Source organism: Gorilla gorilla, chromosome 23 (genome assembly GCF_029281585.2).
Source record: "Gorilla gorilla gorilla isolate KB3781 chromosome 23, NHGRI_mGorGor1-v2.1_pri, whole genome shotgun sequence".
NCBI lineage: Eukaryota > Metazoa > Chordata > Mammalia > Primates > Hominidae > Gorilla > Gorilla gorilla.
The window spans coordinates 43,578,932-43,593,952 of record NC_086018.1 but is presented as its reverse complement, the minus strand read 5'-3'; the positions used below and the strand labels follow the sequence as shown (position 1 = coordinate 43,593,952).

General features: G+C 52.7%; 1 protein-coding gene across 1 annotated transcript in view; it reads right to left on the bottom strand.

Annotated features, from left to right (window-relative positions):
* The window catches only part of FBLN1 (fibulin 1), a 99,243-nt gene that overhangs the window by 16,687 nt on the left and 67,535 nt on the right, over positions 1-15,021 (bottom strand). The window contains exons 15-16 of the mRNA XM_031005326.3: positions 9,511-9,653; positions 7,071-7,202 (exon numbers count right to left, since the gene is read on the bottom strand). Coding sequence (XP_030861186.1) covers positions 7,071-7,202; positions 9,511-9,653 — 275 coding nt within the window. The remainder of the gene's footprint in view (positions 1-7,070; positions 7,203-9,510; positions 9,654-15,021) is intronic.

The window sequence follows — 15,021 nt, the reverse complement described above, 5'->3', positions numbered from 1 at the left end:
TCTCATCCTATGTTGCCTCGGCACGCATTCTGAATGTGTGTTTCACTCTCACACCAGAGCAGGGCTCAGTCACCCTTGCTGCGGGTTCCAGTTCTCCACCTCCTCCCAGTTCCTCAAGGTGGTTGACCCAGAGGACTGCCTTATACCACCACCTCCTGGGGGCCCCTGCCTTATGGGACAGCTGGATACAACCCAAAGACCCTCACACCTACATCGACAGTGCAGGCCTATGCAGCAGAGACTGCCATCCGCCACCGCATGACCTCAGGGAACTCCTGCCTGCTCCAAGCCCCCCAATTAGAATTCCTCATGGGAAACCTGCCTGGATAACACCCTGGACCCCAGTAAAGGCTTTGGTCCCACAGGTCTCTCTCTGTCCCTCTCTCTCATTCTCTCTCTCTCATGCTGCAGGCGCTTCCCCTTCCCATTGGCCCTGCAAGGGGTGCTCCCCACCTCTCTAGGACCTGTGAGTAACAAGCTGCTTCTGTTACTTCCTGTGTTGATTGTGCTGTCTTCTCTGCGTCTCACCTGATCAGCTTCCTTCCTGATCAGGGCTAGAAGGTATAGCCACTCTCAAGAGAGATGGCAAGGCCAAATTAGGAAGAACTGATATTTACAGAACATTTAGGTTTCCATCAGTATTTACATCCTGTGCACCCACTGTGTGCCAGGCACTGCTGGGAGCTTTCACATACGTTGTTTCATCTGATTCCATTAATGAGATGCAGACTCTCCAATTAGGGCGTTTCCTTCCTAAATGTAATATAGGTGACCATGTCTAAGGTGAGCAGCTGTCTAAGGTGGGCATCCACCCTTCGATCATGTGGACTTCATCGCTGCCATGCTGCTTGGCCAGCCTTGCCCCTGCCAGGAGCTGAGGACCGAAACCCTTCAGCTTCTCTAAGGAATCCTGCAGCAGCTGAGCCCTTAGAGCTGCCTGGGGGGCTGAGGGGCTTGGGGGACAACAGAGAGCTGACTAAAGGACCTGCTTGGGCAGTGCAGCTCCAACTCGCTGGCTGTGGGACCCTGGGCCAGCACTTCCTTTTTTTCTTACATAAATGGTGATACCAGCCCCAGGGTGGCTGTCCCACAAGGCTGCTCGAGGATCTAACAGCATACAGTGCTTGCGAAGGGGCTCTGGGCACAGGATGGGTGGACGTACAGGGAGGCACCAGGTGATTCCAACGCAAAACTGCCAGCAAAGTCTCCAAATACTATCCCTGGGCCCAGGGCAGCCTTGGGCTGGGGACACAAGGTCTGGTCTTGATACTACAGGACTGTCCTTTCTCCAAGCCAGAGAGTATAAAACATCTCAGAGATCAAACCCTGTGCATACGCACTCACCACTCACACACACCCACACACACACACACACACACATTCCACACCCAGCCACACATGCACTAAATCATATCAGAGGGCTTGCCCAGAAACAACTGTGCAGAGTGGAGTAGGTCTGAATGTCTTCTAAGACGCGTAGGTTGTCATTAAAGCCCATTCCCAGCCGTGAAGCTCCTGCCCCAGCCTAGAAAGATCCTCCCTAAATTGCAGCCAGCCCCAGCATCTATCTGCACCGGGTGCGGCTGTGGCTGTCACTGGGGAATCATTGAGGCTGGGAGGGGTCCTGGAAAGGAGGCAGGTCTGGGGGTCCCAGGGAGCAGCATGATGGGTCGCCTGTGTGACCAAGGATGAGTGGGCCCTCGGCAGGTAAAGAGCCGGAGAGAGACCCTTCAGGACCTCGCCATTCCGCAGCATGGTGACATCTGAACCTCATCTTTTGACTGCCTGGACATACAGGGAGGTCTTTCCTCATCAAGGGCTGGCCCAGGACCCAAGATCCCATGGCCGGGAGCACTGTGACTGTGTGAAAGGAGGTGCTTCACTACTTATCCTCTACGGCTGGGACTCAGACTCAACCACTGCTGACAGATGCCAGCCAGTGTAGATACCAGCTAGTATAGACCAGAAAAAATAATCAGGGCTTAACATAGGCCATGGGGATGGGGAGTCCCGGATCTGGGCAGTTCAGGTCTAAGCCCTATCCTCGAACACTTCCTGCCTGGGAGATCCTGGGGACTTGGCTCCTCCACCCTCAGTCTTCTTACCTGCTGAGTGGGTACAACCTCAACCGCAACCTCAAGCTGCAGGAGGCCCAGTGGGTTAAATAAAGCAGCAGGATCTGGAAGCTCCATGGGCAGCACAGACCTCCCGTGGCTCCCGTGGTCCCCAGGACAGCATCCACCAAGGCCTGGCCCTGTAGCCCCTTTCGGCCTCCCCTCGACCCTCCCTGCACCCTGGATGCTCCAGCAGCCCCAAACCGCAGGCTGTGCCCTCCCTTCCTGGCTCCCTGCCTCTCGTCGCGCTGTTCATGGGCCAGCCACAGACATGGCTGTGAGTTTGGGTGTCCCACTTGTCTGGCTCACCCCTCAGCCTCAAGACCCAGAATGTGTGTGACCTCTTCCAAGAAGCCTCCCCTGACTGCCCCATGGTCATGTCCGTGTGACAGGAGGGGCTGGCCTGCAAAAAACTACAAAGACAACTCCGCAGCTCCCTGCAACCCAGGAGGCCCAAGGGTCAGGAGGTCCACATGCAAAATTCGTCCGTAGGCCAAAGAATTACTTCACCTGCAGGCTCTGTAGCTCCTGTTGGCATTGGCAGGGTTTTAACAGAAATGTGGCCACAACCAAGCCTCATAGCACACAGATTTCCCTCCCTGGAGAAATAGGGAGGGCGTTTTTGCAGGCCAGGCCCTCCTATCACACAGCCATGACGCTGGAGCAGTCAGGGGAGGCTTCTTGGAAGTGGTCACACACATGCTGGGTCTTGAGGCTGAGTGGAGTGAGCCAGACAGACACAGATGTGGCTGGCCTGAGAGTTAAAAGGAAGTGGTGATCTGGAGGCTGGAGGGGAAGTCTGAGGCTCAGACAGCAGCCACAGCCCAGGGGCCCGGGGAGCCCGGGTGGCCTCGAGTTGCCTTTCTGCCTCTCTCATCCGCACGCTGATGATACACAGCCCGCCCCTGCTGCAGCCAGGGCTCCCCCATTAGTCATCACTCAGGAGATACTACCTGAAAGATCTCTTCCCAGAGCACCCCGGATTACAGGCTGCAGAGCTGAGAATGAATCCAGAGCCAGATAAGGAAAGCTTTGTAGTGGCCTGCGAATCCCTCGGGCATTAATGGAGCATTTTTGCACAGGGCGAAAACGCATTCTTCATTTTTCTTTGACAGCCGGTTAAAGAGGAATGCAAGGGGGCTTTACAAAGACAACGGCACAGGCCCTGCTGCGGGCTCCTCGATCCCCGCTCAGAACGGGTCTTTCAAGGCTACATGAGAGGAAGACCCGGCCCTTGCGGGTTCTTAGTGGACTCGGGGCATTTCTCCCTCTTCTTCTGTTACTCTGGGAGGACTGAACACGGCGAGCCCCGGGGCCTGTGCGCTGATTGTTTTTCTGGGACATCCAAACTCACGGCAACTTAGCCCACCACAGCAGCAGTCAACCCTGGGCTCCGGCTCTGGGCGGGTGTGGTGTTTGGGGAAGACCGGGCTCCAGGCCCGCTCTGGCCCCAGCTCTGAGTGGCCTCGGGCAAATCTCTGGCCCTCTCTGGCTCTCGCTCTCTCCTTTGTTAGAGGAGATAATCCCACCGTGTCACAGGGTCCTGGCGATGATGAAACCCTGGCTCCTGGTCATCACAGGTGCTCACTAAGTGTCACTCCCTCACATGAAAGGACACTCAACTCAGGCCTCACCTCCTCCAGGAAGCCCTCCTGATCCGGTGCCCAGTGTCCACACAGGGCATGGCCTAGAGCAGACAGGTGTTCAGCAAGCACCGTGAGTAGGCGGCGTTCCCTGCCGTGTGCTGCAGGCAGCACAGAGCTGCACGGGGCTGCCCAGGAGGCTCAAGAGCCTCCCACGCTCCCCCCCAGGAGCAGCAGCCCTGGAAGCCGCTTTCTTCCTCTCCACCACCATGAAGGGTTTCTGCCTAAGTCCCTGCTTGAAATCAGAACTGCACTGCTAAAAACAAGTCTGAAAACATCCCAGGCCCTGCGGTTTTTCAGTTGCACAGTCTCAGGCGGTCATTTAACTCAGCTCCCTCCTTTGCCCAAGGGAGACAATCATTTCGTCGCTGGCAGTGTCTGTGAGGACTGGGGAATGCGGGGGTGAAGGTGCCCAGCAACGGTAAGGAGCCGGCGAGGGTTCAACCCCACGTTTTCAGGGCTGCTTCAGGCTGGGCTCGAGTCCAACGGTGGAACCATCTATTACCAGGTGGACAGGCCAGGAGCCGTGTGCCGGGATGGCTGCCCCTAGGGACCAGGAAGCTCCCAGGATGTATGGAAGTTATTCTGGGCAGAAGAGGAGGAAGAAGGAAGTAGGGATATGGGAGCCCAAGGAAGAGATCTCAGACAGAGAAATAAGATCAGCGCAGTGGGGACAGAGACAGGAGCCAGCCAGCAATGCAGCCTAGGTCCCAACACGCAGGGCTTGCCTCCCTGGTCTCAGTCCTCCACCTGAGATGACATGGGCACCAGGTCAACTCCAGGAGCCCAGCCAGGTGGGGCATCCTGCACACAGACCGAGGCGTGGAAGAGGCAGGGGCCTCCCCAGCACACAGGGCGACAGGCACGACAATTCCAAGGGCCGGGCTGGGGCCCTCCCCCACGTAGCCCCAGCCCAGAATTCCAAAGACCAGGGCACCCGTGACCAACTGTGCCGGGGGAAGCCGCTGGGTCCTTGTGGCCTCATCCACGTTCCATTCCCAGAAGCCCGCTGCCGGGACGGCACCTGTGATCATCTCTCATACCCTGGGACTCCGTTCCATTGCCCACTGTGTCCCTGATTCACTGTGAGAAGACTGGCAAGCCCCCTCGCCCTTCCGGGCCTCGGTTTCCCCTCCTACGGAAGAAGGAAGGGATGGTCTCTAGGAGCCTCCAGGCTCTGACATGCCAGGATTTTCTGCCCCAGTGGATGGGAAGCTGAGAAACAGACACTCCCAGGTTGGTTCTGTCTGGAGCAGATGCAGCCAGAGAAAGGCGCTCGTGGGTGCTGGTTCTAGGCCCAGCAGCTGCCCAACCTCTTGGCTTGGGTCACCCCAGGAAGGATGTAGGTGGGAACTAAAGACGTAAAACCTGCCGGGAGACTTCCCCTGAGACAGCCTCCACAGGCCATCAAGGCCCGTCTCTGTGCATGCCTATTTCGGCATCATATTTTGATGATCTGATACGGGGTGGCTTCTCCCTGCTGCTGAGATGCAAAGTCCTCAGGGGCTACGTGGCATTTATCCATCTCTGTATCTGCAAGGCTCAGCCCAGGGTCAGGCACAGGTAGGGGCTCAAGAAGGGTTCAGAAACGGAAAGAATGAGTGAGTGAACTAGAAGGTCCTAGGATTCCAAACTCCCATGTTCTAAGATCTAGAAATCACCGGAGGGCCATGTCCCAGCCACACCTGCAGGCCCAGCATCAAGCACAGGGCTGGCCCCTTCGGGGCGGGGGGCGGCTGTGGGCCAGTGTCAGGGTGCATACCCCACCCACCCAGTAGGACAGGACAAAGCCCTGACCCAACCCCCTCCCTGCCTGCCCTCCTGCACAGGGGCCTGAAGGACCCTCAAGGCTGTCTTCATCTAAACTCTCATTTCACAATGGGGGAAACTGAGGCCCAGAGTGGGGAGTGACTCAAGGGCAAGCAGCAAGTTTCACAACTGCCGACAACCAAACCATGTGCCTTCCCCTTGGAATCACGCGAGGGCTAATGCACCATTAATTGTAATTAACTAATTATTCCTGCTGCCAGCTAGCGCAGGAGGAGGCTGGGGTGGGGAGCCCCCCAGTGACTCAGTCATGTTTACAACATGCAAACCCATTTAAAAGCTTGTAAAGGTGCTATAAATGGCTCTTTGGCAAGACGGGAATAACGATTCCCTTTCTCCAGCTGCCAGTTTTAACAACCGTCGGGTTTGAGGCGCAAAGACTGAGCTTCCAAGGTCCAACAGCGCCACCTGGAGGCCAGGCTCCAAAACGCTCTGCTCTGTGCGCACTGCACGCTCGTGGGTTCTGGTTAGGACCTCCCGGAATCCAGCGCCTAACGGACTAGGAAGCCCACTCCTCCCAGTTCACAATGGGGAAACTGAGGCCCAGGGGAGGTCAGGGACTGTCCGTCCGTTGCTCAGCTGCTTTGAAAGTGTTCAGAGTATAAATCCGAGTCCAAAATGGCAGATGCCACCGTTTTCATTTCCCATGACTGTAAATCTTTTAAAATGTGACAGTTCAGGAGAGGGGCTGTGAATGACAGAAACAAGCGTGCGGAATGGAGTGGGCCTGGATATTTTTTCACACGAGTAGGTTGTCATTAAAGCCCGTTCCTAGCCAGGGAGGGCCCTGCCCCCGCCTGTAAACATCTTCCCCAGCCTGCACCCACCAACAGGACTTCCACAGTCCCCTCATGCCCCAGCCTCCCTTCACGCTCCCCAAACACCGGATCTCCAGGGAGAAAGAGCAGTGAGCTCCCCATTCAGATGGGCTGTGCACACAGAGTGGTCTTGGTCCTCTTACCAACTGATGCGTGGGGAGGGGACGACTACTGCTCAAGGCCACATGGCGAATCCAGCTAGTTCCAAGGCTGAGAGACCAGAGCTCAGGCCCTCTGATTCCTACTTTGCTATCCCTCCCATTGCACCCCAAGAATAACAATCCCCTTAGCTCCCACCGACCGCGGGACTGTGCCAGCCCCCAGGACAAGCACTTTACTTGGGTGGTATCATTTGAAATTCATGGTTGTGAGGCGCAGCGCTCTCTGGAACCCACCCATGTTATAGGCAGGGAGACCGAGACCCAGAGGGGTCACCCAGAGAGTGGGTGGCACAGCTAGGGTCGGACCCCAGGCAGGATCCCCCACTCTGGCTGTTCCTCCGGCCGAGACCGATTGGGAGCTGTGGTGGCCTCGGCGCTGGGCCCTGAAGGTTGGGTGGGCTTGGATTTGGGGAGGGGACTCAGATGGGAGTTGGGCTGGGCCAGAGAGGGTTTGGGGGGGGGAGGGGGAGGGGTGCCTGCATAGAGCTGATATTCCCAGCCACTCACCCACGGTCATGCCGTCCATGTAACGTTTGATGATGTCAAAAGAGTCCCGCAGGTTCCCTTCCGTGATGTCGAAGATGATGTTAGCCTGGCTGGCAGGATGCGGTGGCGTGATGGCCCGGAGGAAGATGATCTCTGCAGAGGCACAGCATGGAGAAGGGCTCAGCACAGCCTGGCCCCAGCCCCAGTCCCAGCCTCGTCCCCACGAACTCACCCTTGGGGAATGAAGACCTAACCCAGGGCCCTTTCATGAGACAACATCAGTGAAGCCAGAGATCCCCTGTGTGGGGAGGGTGGAGGGGTCTGGACCTTCCTATATCATAGCCCATCCCTGTTTTATAGCAGGGGAAACTGAAGTCAGGAGAGATTTTGGATCTTCCTCAGGGACACAGAGCTAATCAGAGGAAGGGCTGGTGAGAAGTCATCAGTCACTGTGCATATTCATGAAGGTGGGGACCAGAGTGAGGGGACAGAGGGAGAGAGCAGAAAGGCCAGAGGGGTGGGCTCCTCTCCCATCTATAGTGCCGCAGGTCAGGGGGGCCACCCTGAGCGGTGGCCTGGGTTCTCTGGGGGGTGTGTCCATCTCCCAGATCAGACAGTGAAGCAGGGCAGCCCCAGCTCTGGGCTGTCTTGGGGGAGTCCTCTCTGTGGGCCTCAGTTTCCTCACCTGTAAGGTGAGGAAGGAAGCCGGCGGAGACCCACTAAAAGTCATTTCAGCACTTAAGGTCAGGGTGTGGATTTCCTGGGCCCAAGATGCTAACAGGTGTCCCAACGGCACTCGGCTCCCTGCGATAACCAACACTCAGATCGGGGCTGGCCGGAGAGGCCACAAAACCAGCCACTGGGGATTTGGGAAGGATTTGTATGTGGTTTGGTGAAACCCCATCATTTTGCAAAAGGCAAATACCAGTTAGTTATTTTCTCTGACCCAAGTCTGTGCCACCCTGTGACGATTCAGCACTATTCCTTTTCGGGAGGAGCAAGCCTAGGGGGACTGGGACTGGGGACGGCTCCTTGGGCAACCACGTGCTGGGGAAGCCTCTCCTCCCCCCACCCCCACCCCCCCGCATGGTTGTGTCATGGTGTAAACACTGGTGTCCTCGCGGCTGGCTCCGTTGCATGCCTCCCCTGAGAGGGTGGGAGGACCCCTTCTTATCACCATGTCCCTAGAGCCTGACACAGAGGGGCTCCGTCCACGGCTGCTGAATGAACTCATCATGGCATGCTTCTCCGCAGGCCAGGGATAGGGACTCCCTAGAGGGCGGGGGTGGTTGGGGACCGGGCACACAGACAGCACAGCCAGGAAGCGAGGTGAACAGGACAATGCTCCATCCATAGCCCTCTGCCAGGCTTGGGAGCACGCAGCCCAGGCCCTGCTCCAGAGAAACGGTGCAGTGATGGCAGGTTACACAACATGACTACACTGCATGCCAGGAGCTTCCTAGAGAGCCAGGCTGGGGTGTGGGAGCACTGAGTGGGTTACACCTGAGCTTCCTGCTCCCCGTCTGGCCCCTCCAGTTCACCTGGCCCTGGATCAACAGGATGATGTTTCTATATGCAAACCTCCTCCACTGCAACCTTCCGATGGTTCCCCCAAAGCCTGGGGGTTGAAGGCCCAACTCCAGTTTTAGCCTCCTGTTTATCCTTCCAGCCTACCTCTTGCCAAGCCTCTACCGCTCCAGCAGAAAACCTTGGCTCAGTTTCTCAAACGCCCACACCGCCCCCCCCATACCTCCAGACCCTTCTGGCCGTGCCCTGCTCCACTGGGCACCCTCCTCTCCCCTTCTCCCCCTTTCACTCAAATACCTCACCACTCAGGACCCAACCTGGCCATCACTTCCTCCTGGAGGCCCTCCCTGATTCTCCAGTGCTGGTCACAGAATCAGCGCTTAATGGCTCTCTGCAGAACAACCGTTACCCATAAGAAAAGACCACCTGAACGGAAAGCTGAGAATGGGCCAAATGCTGCTGTGCCAGGTGGGTGTGGGGGGGGACACAGACACAAAGAAAGTTCTGTATTTCAAGTTGCTGGGCGCGGTGGCTCATGCCTGTAATCCCAGCACTTTGGGAGGCTGAGGCAGGTGGATCATGAGGTCAGGAGATTGAGACCATCCTGGTGAACACGGTGAAACCCCGTCTCTACTAAAAATACAAAAAGATTAGCCAGGCGTGGTGGCGGGCGCCTGTAGTCCCAGCTACTCCTAAGGCTTAGGCAGGAGAATGGCGTGAACCCGGGAGGCGGAGCTTGCAGTGAGCCGAGATCGCGCCACTGCACTCCAGCCTGGGCGACAGAGCGAGACTCAGTCTCAAAAAAAAAAAGAAAGTTCTGCAATTCAAAGCCCGGGCCACATCTTACAAGGAGCGACTCCTGTAGGCCAAGCCCTCAGCTGAAGCCGAGGGAGGCCCTAGGGGGCCCTGGGACCCCCACACCCATTCCACTCACCTTCAGGGCGGGTGAACTCGCGGAAGGTAGGCAGCGAGATGACGGTGTGGGAGATGGTGTGCACGGGGTCGAACACGCATGTGACATCGTTGGGGCGGCAGGACTTGATGCAGCGGACCGTGTCTGTCTTCTCCTGCTGGAGCCTGAGGGGAACCACAGCACACGAGGCTGACGGGGAAGCTGGGACAGCAGCTCCCACAGGGGCCGAGGTCTAGGGAGGAAGAGTAGGTGGCCAGGGCAGGGGCATCTGTCCCAGAGACAGCTCCATCAGAGAACGACAATGGTCTCTGCAGCCTGGCTGCTCTGTGGGGAGGCTTCATGGCCCTTCCTGCAAACTGGACCGGGACCTAAATGCCAGCAACACCCTCCAGCTTCCATGTGCCCTGGCGGATAAGCACAGCTTGGAAATTTGTCAACTGCACGAATTGAGCATCAATAGCTACAATGGCAAAATAGAGTCACAGGTTCACTTGCCCAACAAATATGTTTTGAGTGCCAGGCGCCAGCTGCTAGGGACAGCAAAGTGAACAAGGGACACATGGTCCCGCCTTCTCAGAGCCCACAGTGAGGCTGGGCAGCAGGGTAATAAACGAAGGAGCAGGTAGAAAGCGCCAAGCTCGGTGCCCGGCACAGGACAGTCAATTCCACATCACCAGGTGATGGGGAGGCAGGAGAAGAGGCTACAGTCTCTCAGAGGTCTGGCTTCCAGGTACTGTGCTAGACAGATTTTTACAACCTCTTGATCATAAAATAAAACACGGACAAAAATTACACAAAATGAAACTATAGTTTAACGAGTTATTATAAGGCAAACGCCTTTATAATCACCACCCAGGTCAAGAAAGAGAACTTGGCCAGCCACCAAAGGCCCCGCAACTGCCAGACAGAACTCAACCCCTCCTGCAACCCAACAGTGACCCCTAGCCTGAGTCCCACGGCAGTCCTCTACTTGGGTGTTTTTTTTTTTTTTTTTGAGACAGAGTCTCGCTCTGTCGCCCAGACTGGAGTGCAGTGGCACAGTCTCAGCTCACTGCAACCTCCGCCTCCCAGGTTCAAGCGATTCTCCTGCCTCAGCATCCTGAGTAGCTGGGACTACAGGCACGTGCCACCATGCCCGGCTAATTTTTTTGTATTTTTTTTTTAGTAGAGACAGGGTTTTACCATGTTGGTCAGGCTGGTCTTGAACTTCTGACCTTGTGATCCGCCCACCTCGGCCTCCCAAAGTGCTGGGATTACAGGCCTGAGCCACCGCACCCGGCCTACTTGGGTTTCTTTATAGTTTTCTCACATCAGTGTGCGTCTCTAGACACAATCATTCAGACTTGTCCATCAACAAGTTTTTGCTCTGCCTTTTAAGTCCATTTTAAGCTACAGGTTTCTTCTCTGTTCCTTTATTTTCTTTTCTATTTATTTATTTATTTGAGACGGAGTTTTGCTCGTCACCCAGGCTGGAGTACAATGGCGCAATCTCAGCTCACTGCAACCTCCGCCTCCTGGGTTCAAGCAATTCTCCTGCCTCAGCCTCCCAAGTAGCTGGGATTACAGGCACGCACCATCATGCCTGGCTAATTTTTTGTATTTAGTAGAGATGGGGCTTCACCACGTTGGTCGGGCTGGTCTTGAACTCCTGACCTCAGGTGACCCACCCACCTTGGCCTCCCAAAGTGTTGGGATTACAGGTGTGAGCCAACGTGCCCGGCCTCCTTTATTTTCCATACAGCTTATCTATTAAAGAACCTGAAGAATTTGAGCTGTTGTGTTTCCTACAGGCTGGACTTTGCTGATTGCATCCTCACGGTGCAGTTCAGCGTGGTCCTCTGTCCACTGGATTTCTTGGACATTGGCAGCCGGATCCAGAGGCCTGATCCCATGCAGGCCCGGTCCCTTTGGCAAGATGGTAGGTGGTAGTGTGTCTTCAGTGAGAGCCACACAGTGACTGGCTGTCTCTGTGAGGACAGCATCTACTGATGCTCAAGGCCTATGCCCACTGATTCATCAAGGATTGCAAAATGCCGATAATCTGGTTCTACCACTTCATTTCCATTTATTAGCTGGACTACTCCTGTAAACAGATGCTTCCCTTCATGTGCTCTTGTGATTTAATTACCAGGAAATAGCAGATCAATACTTGGTTCTTTCCTTGAATTTTCTAATTTTCAGGATAATAAGCTAACTAGTGTTCTATCATCCTCCAAAGGATTTTTGGGGAAAAAAAAATCAGTATGAACCCATGATTGAAGCCACTCCGATGAGGTTTGATCCTCTGCGATTTTTATCCTTTGTTGAAACTCAAATTTTCCCATCTCTTGCCAGAGGGAAAATGAAGTTGGCTCCTGGGTCCTTTTGGCCCAGCCCTTGTCGTCTTTCACAGCTTTCTTGCTATCTGATGTGACAAGATGATCCAGCCTCATTTTACACTTTTACTGCCCAAGACCTGGAATCAACCATTTCTCCAAGAAATCCTGGATTTGTATTTCTGTTTTTGTTTTTCATTTATTTTTATTTTTATATATTTTTTGAGATGAGTCTCGCTCTGTCACCCAGGCTGGAGTGCTGTGGTGCGATATCGGCTCACTGCAACCTCCACCTCCCGGGTTCAAGTGATTCTCCTGCCTCAGCCTCCTGAGTAGCTGGGATTACAGGCGGGCACCACCACGACCAGCTAATTTTTGTATTTTTAGTAGAGATGGGGTTTCATCATGTTGGTCAGGCTAGTCTCGAACTCCTGACATTGTGATCTGCCTGCCTTGGCCTCCCATAGTGCTGGGATTACAGGTGTGAGCCACCGCGCCTGGCCTGTTTTTGTTTTTTAGTGAGAAATGGCTGATATCAAGACCAGTCTGGATACTAGAGAGGCTCAGTGCTAGGGGGTTGGTCATTGTTTGTAGGCCTCTTCAGTGAACATTTAAAAACTAATATACACCAAGAGTTCATACTGATATCCAATTCAAAAGAAGGACCATATGGTTTTTTAATTAATCTCTTCTGTATTACAAAGGCATATTCTTTCTTCCATATCAGAATCCTGGTCCTCAAGGACATGCATTATCCCATCATTATCCCACATTACCTACACAGTAGCCTCAGGATAACAATTCTAAAGTTACCATGACTAACATAATTACTGAAAATAATTTTTGATATGCTCTCCCTATTCGGCTCAGAGTTTAAAAATAAATGTGCTATGTCTACATTGTCTGAGCTATCCAGTAATTCATACTATACTCTTTTCCTTATAACACTCATTTAGTTGTAGTTTTAGAAGTAACTGAATGTTTAATGCTTGCATGGTCATAATAGTTTGTGCTTTTTGTACATGAAAGTCAGTTTTGCTAGGTATAAAATTCTGGGCTTAACTTTTCTTGAGTGTCCTTAATATGTTATTTATTTTCTTTTAGCATAAAGTGTTGCTGTCAAAGAGTCTGATGAGAACATTTTTTTCCTTTATAAATCACTTACTGTTTTTGTTTAAATGTTCACAGTTTATTTTTCCCTCCTTTTCTTTTTTTTTTTTTTTTTTTGAGACTCTTGTTGCCCAGGCTGGAATGCAGTGGCATGATCTCGCCTCCCTGCAACCTCCACCTCCCAAGTTTAAGCGATTCTCCTGCCTCAGCCTCCTGAGCAGCTGAGATTACAGACGTGCACCACCATGCTAATTTTTTGTATTTTTAGTAGATACAGGGTTTCACCATGTTGGTCAAGCTGATCTTGAAATCCTGACCTTGTGATCCGCCACCTTGGCCCCTAAAGTGCTGTGATTACAGGTATGAGCCACCACACCCGGCCTTCCTCCTTTTCTTTAAAGTACAATAATTTCACAAGAATGTGTTATGTGTCTTGGTGTTGGTTGTTCTTGTTGATATTCTCAGGTACGCTATGTGTTATTTCAATGTGGAATTTCAAATCTCTTTTTTAATTTATGGGAAGTTTTCTTGAGATCATGTATAGTACTTTCCCCCATGTATTCGGCTTCTTCTGCAGGGAGTCCTATTATCTAAATGTCAGATCTTCTTACAGATTTTGAATATTTGTCACTTTTTCTTCAAGCCTTTCATCTCTTGTTATTTCTTTCTTGATTTTTAAAACTTGTTGTTCTTTTCAACTTCTATTTATCTGTGTATTCACTTTTGTGTTCCATCTAGTTTAGTATTTACATCTGAAATTTTTAACTTTTTGTTTCTTTGGTCTATTACTTCATTTCTCAGTTTTCTTCTAATTCTGACTCGATTTTTCTATTTTCCTTCCTTTCTTTCTTTTTTTCTTTTTCTTTTTTTTTTTTTTTTCTTTTGAGACAGAGTCTCGCTCTGTCACCCAGGCCAGAGGGCAATGGCACAATCTTGGCTCACTGCAACTTCTGCCTCCCTGGTTCAAGTGATTCTCCTGCCTCAGCCTCCTGAGTAGCTGGGATTACAGGCACCTGCCACCATGCCTGGCTAATTTTTGTATTTTTAGTAGAGATGGGGTTTCACCATGTTGGCCAGGGTGGTCTCGAACTCCTGACCTCAGGTGATCCACCTGCCTCAGCCTCCCAAAATGCTGGGATTACAGGGCACCCGGCCCCATTTTTCTTCTATGTTTTTATTTTCTTAACACTTTTGGTTTCTTTCAAGATAGAATACTAGAATTTTCATTTAGTCTGGGCACGTCTTTCTGGTGTGCTTTCATTACCCAGAGGGATATCATTCTGTCTCTTATTCTCTTTTTTGCTTATAATAGCTGTGCATTTGTTTGCTATACAACAGACTGGGTGGCCTAACCAACAGAAATGGATTGTCTCATGGTTCTGGAGGCTGAAAGTCCAAGATCAAGGTGTTGGCAGGTTTGGTTCTTTCTGAGGCCTCTCTCTTTGGCTTGTAGAAGTCTGACTTCTCCCTGTGTCCTCCTCACATGGTCTTCCCTCTGTGCATGTCTGTTTCCTAATCTCTTCTTCTTCTTTTTTTTTGAGACAGAGTCTTGCCCTGTCGCCCAGGCTGGAGTACAGTGGCATGATCTCGGCTCACTGCAACCTCCGCCTCCTGGATTCAAGCGATTCTCCTGCCTCAGCCTCCCAAGTAGCTGAGATTACAGGCACATGACACCACACCCGGCTAATTTTTGTATTCTTAGTAGACGTGTGGTTTCACCATGTGGACCAGGCTGGTCTCGAACTCTTGACCTTGTGATCTGCCCACCTTGGCCTCCCAAAGTGCTGGGATTACAGGCGTGAGCCACCACACCTGGCCCCTAATCTCTTCTTATAAGAACTCCTCTTGTATTGGATTAGGGCCCATTCATATGATCTCACTTTTACCTTAATTACCTCGTTGAATGTGACTGCATTTGGAGATAGGGACTTTAGAAGTATTAGGGATTAGGAATTCAACATATGAATTTGGGGGGGGGGGACACAATTCAGCCCCTAACACTTTGTATGGGTGTCATGGTTTGCATTACATCCTTCCAAGAAAGATGGCAAAGTTCCATCCCCAGCACCTCAGAATGTGACGTTATTGGAAACTACGGTCACTGCAG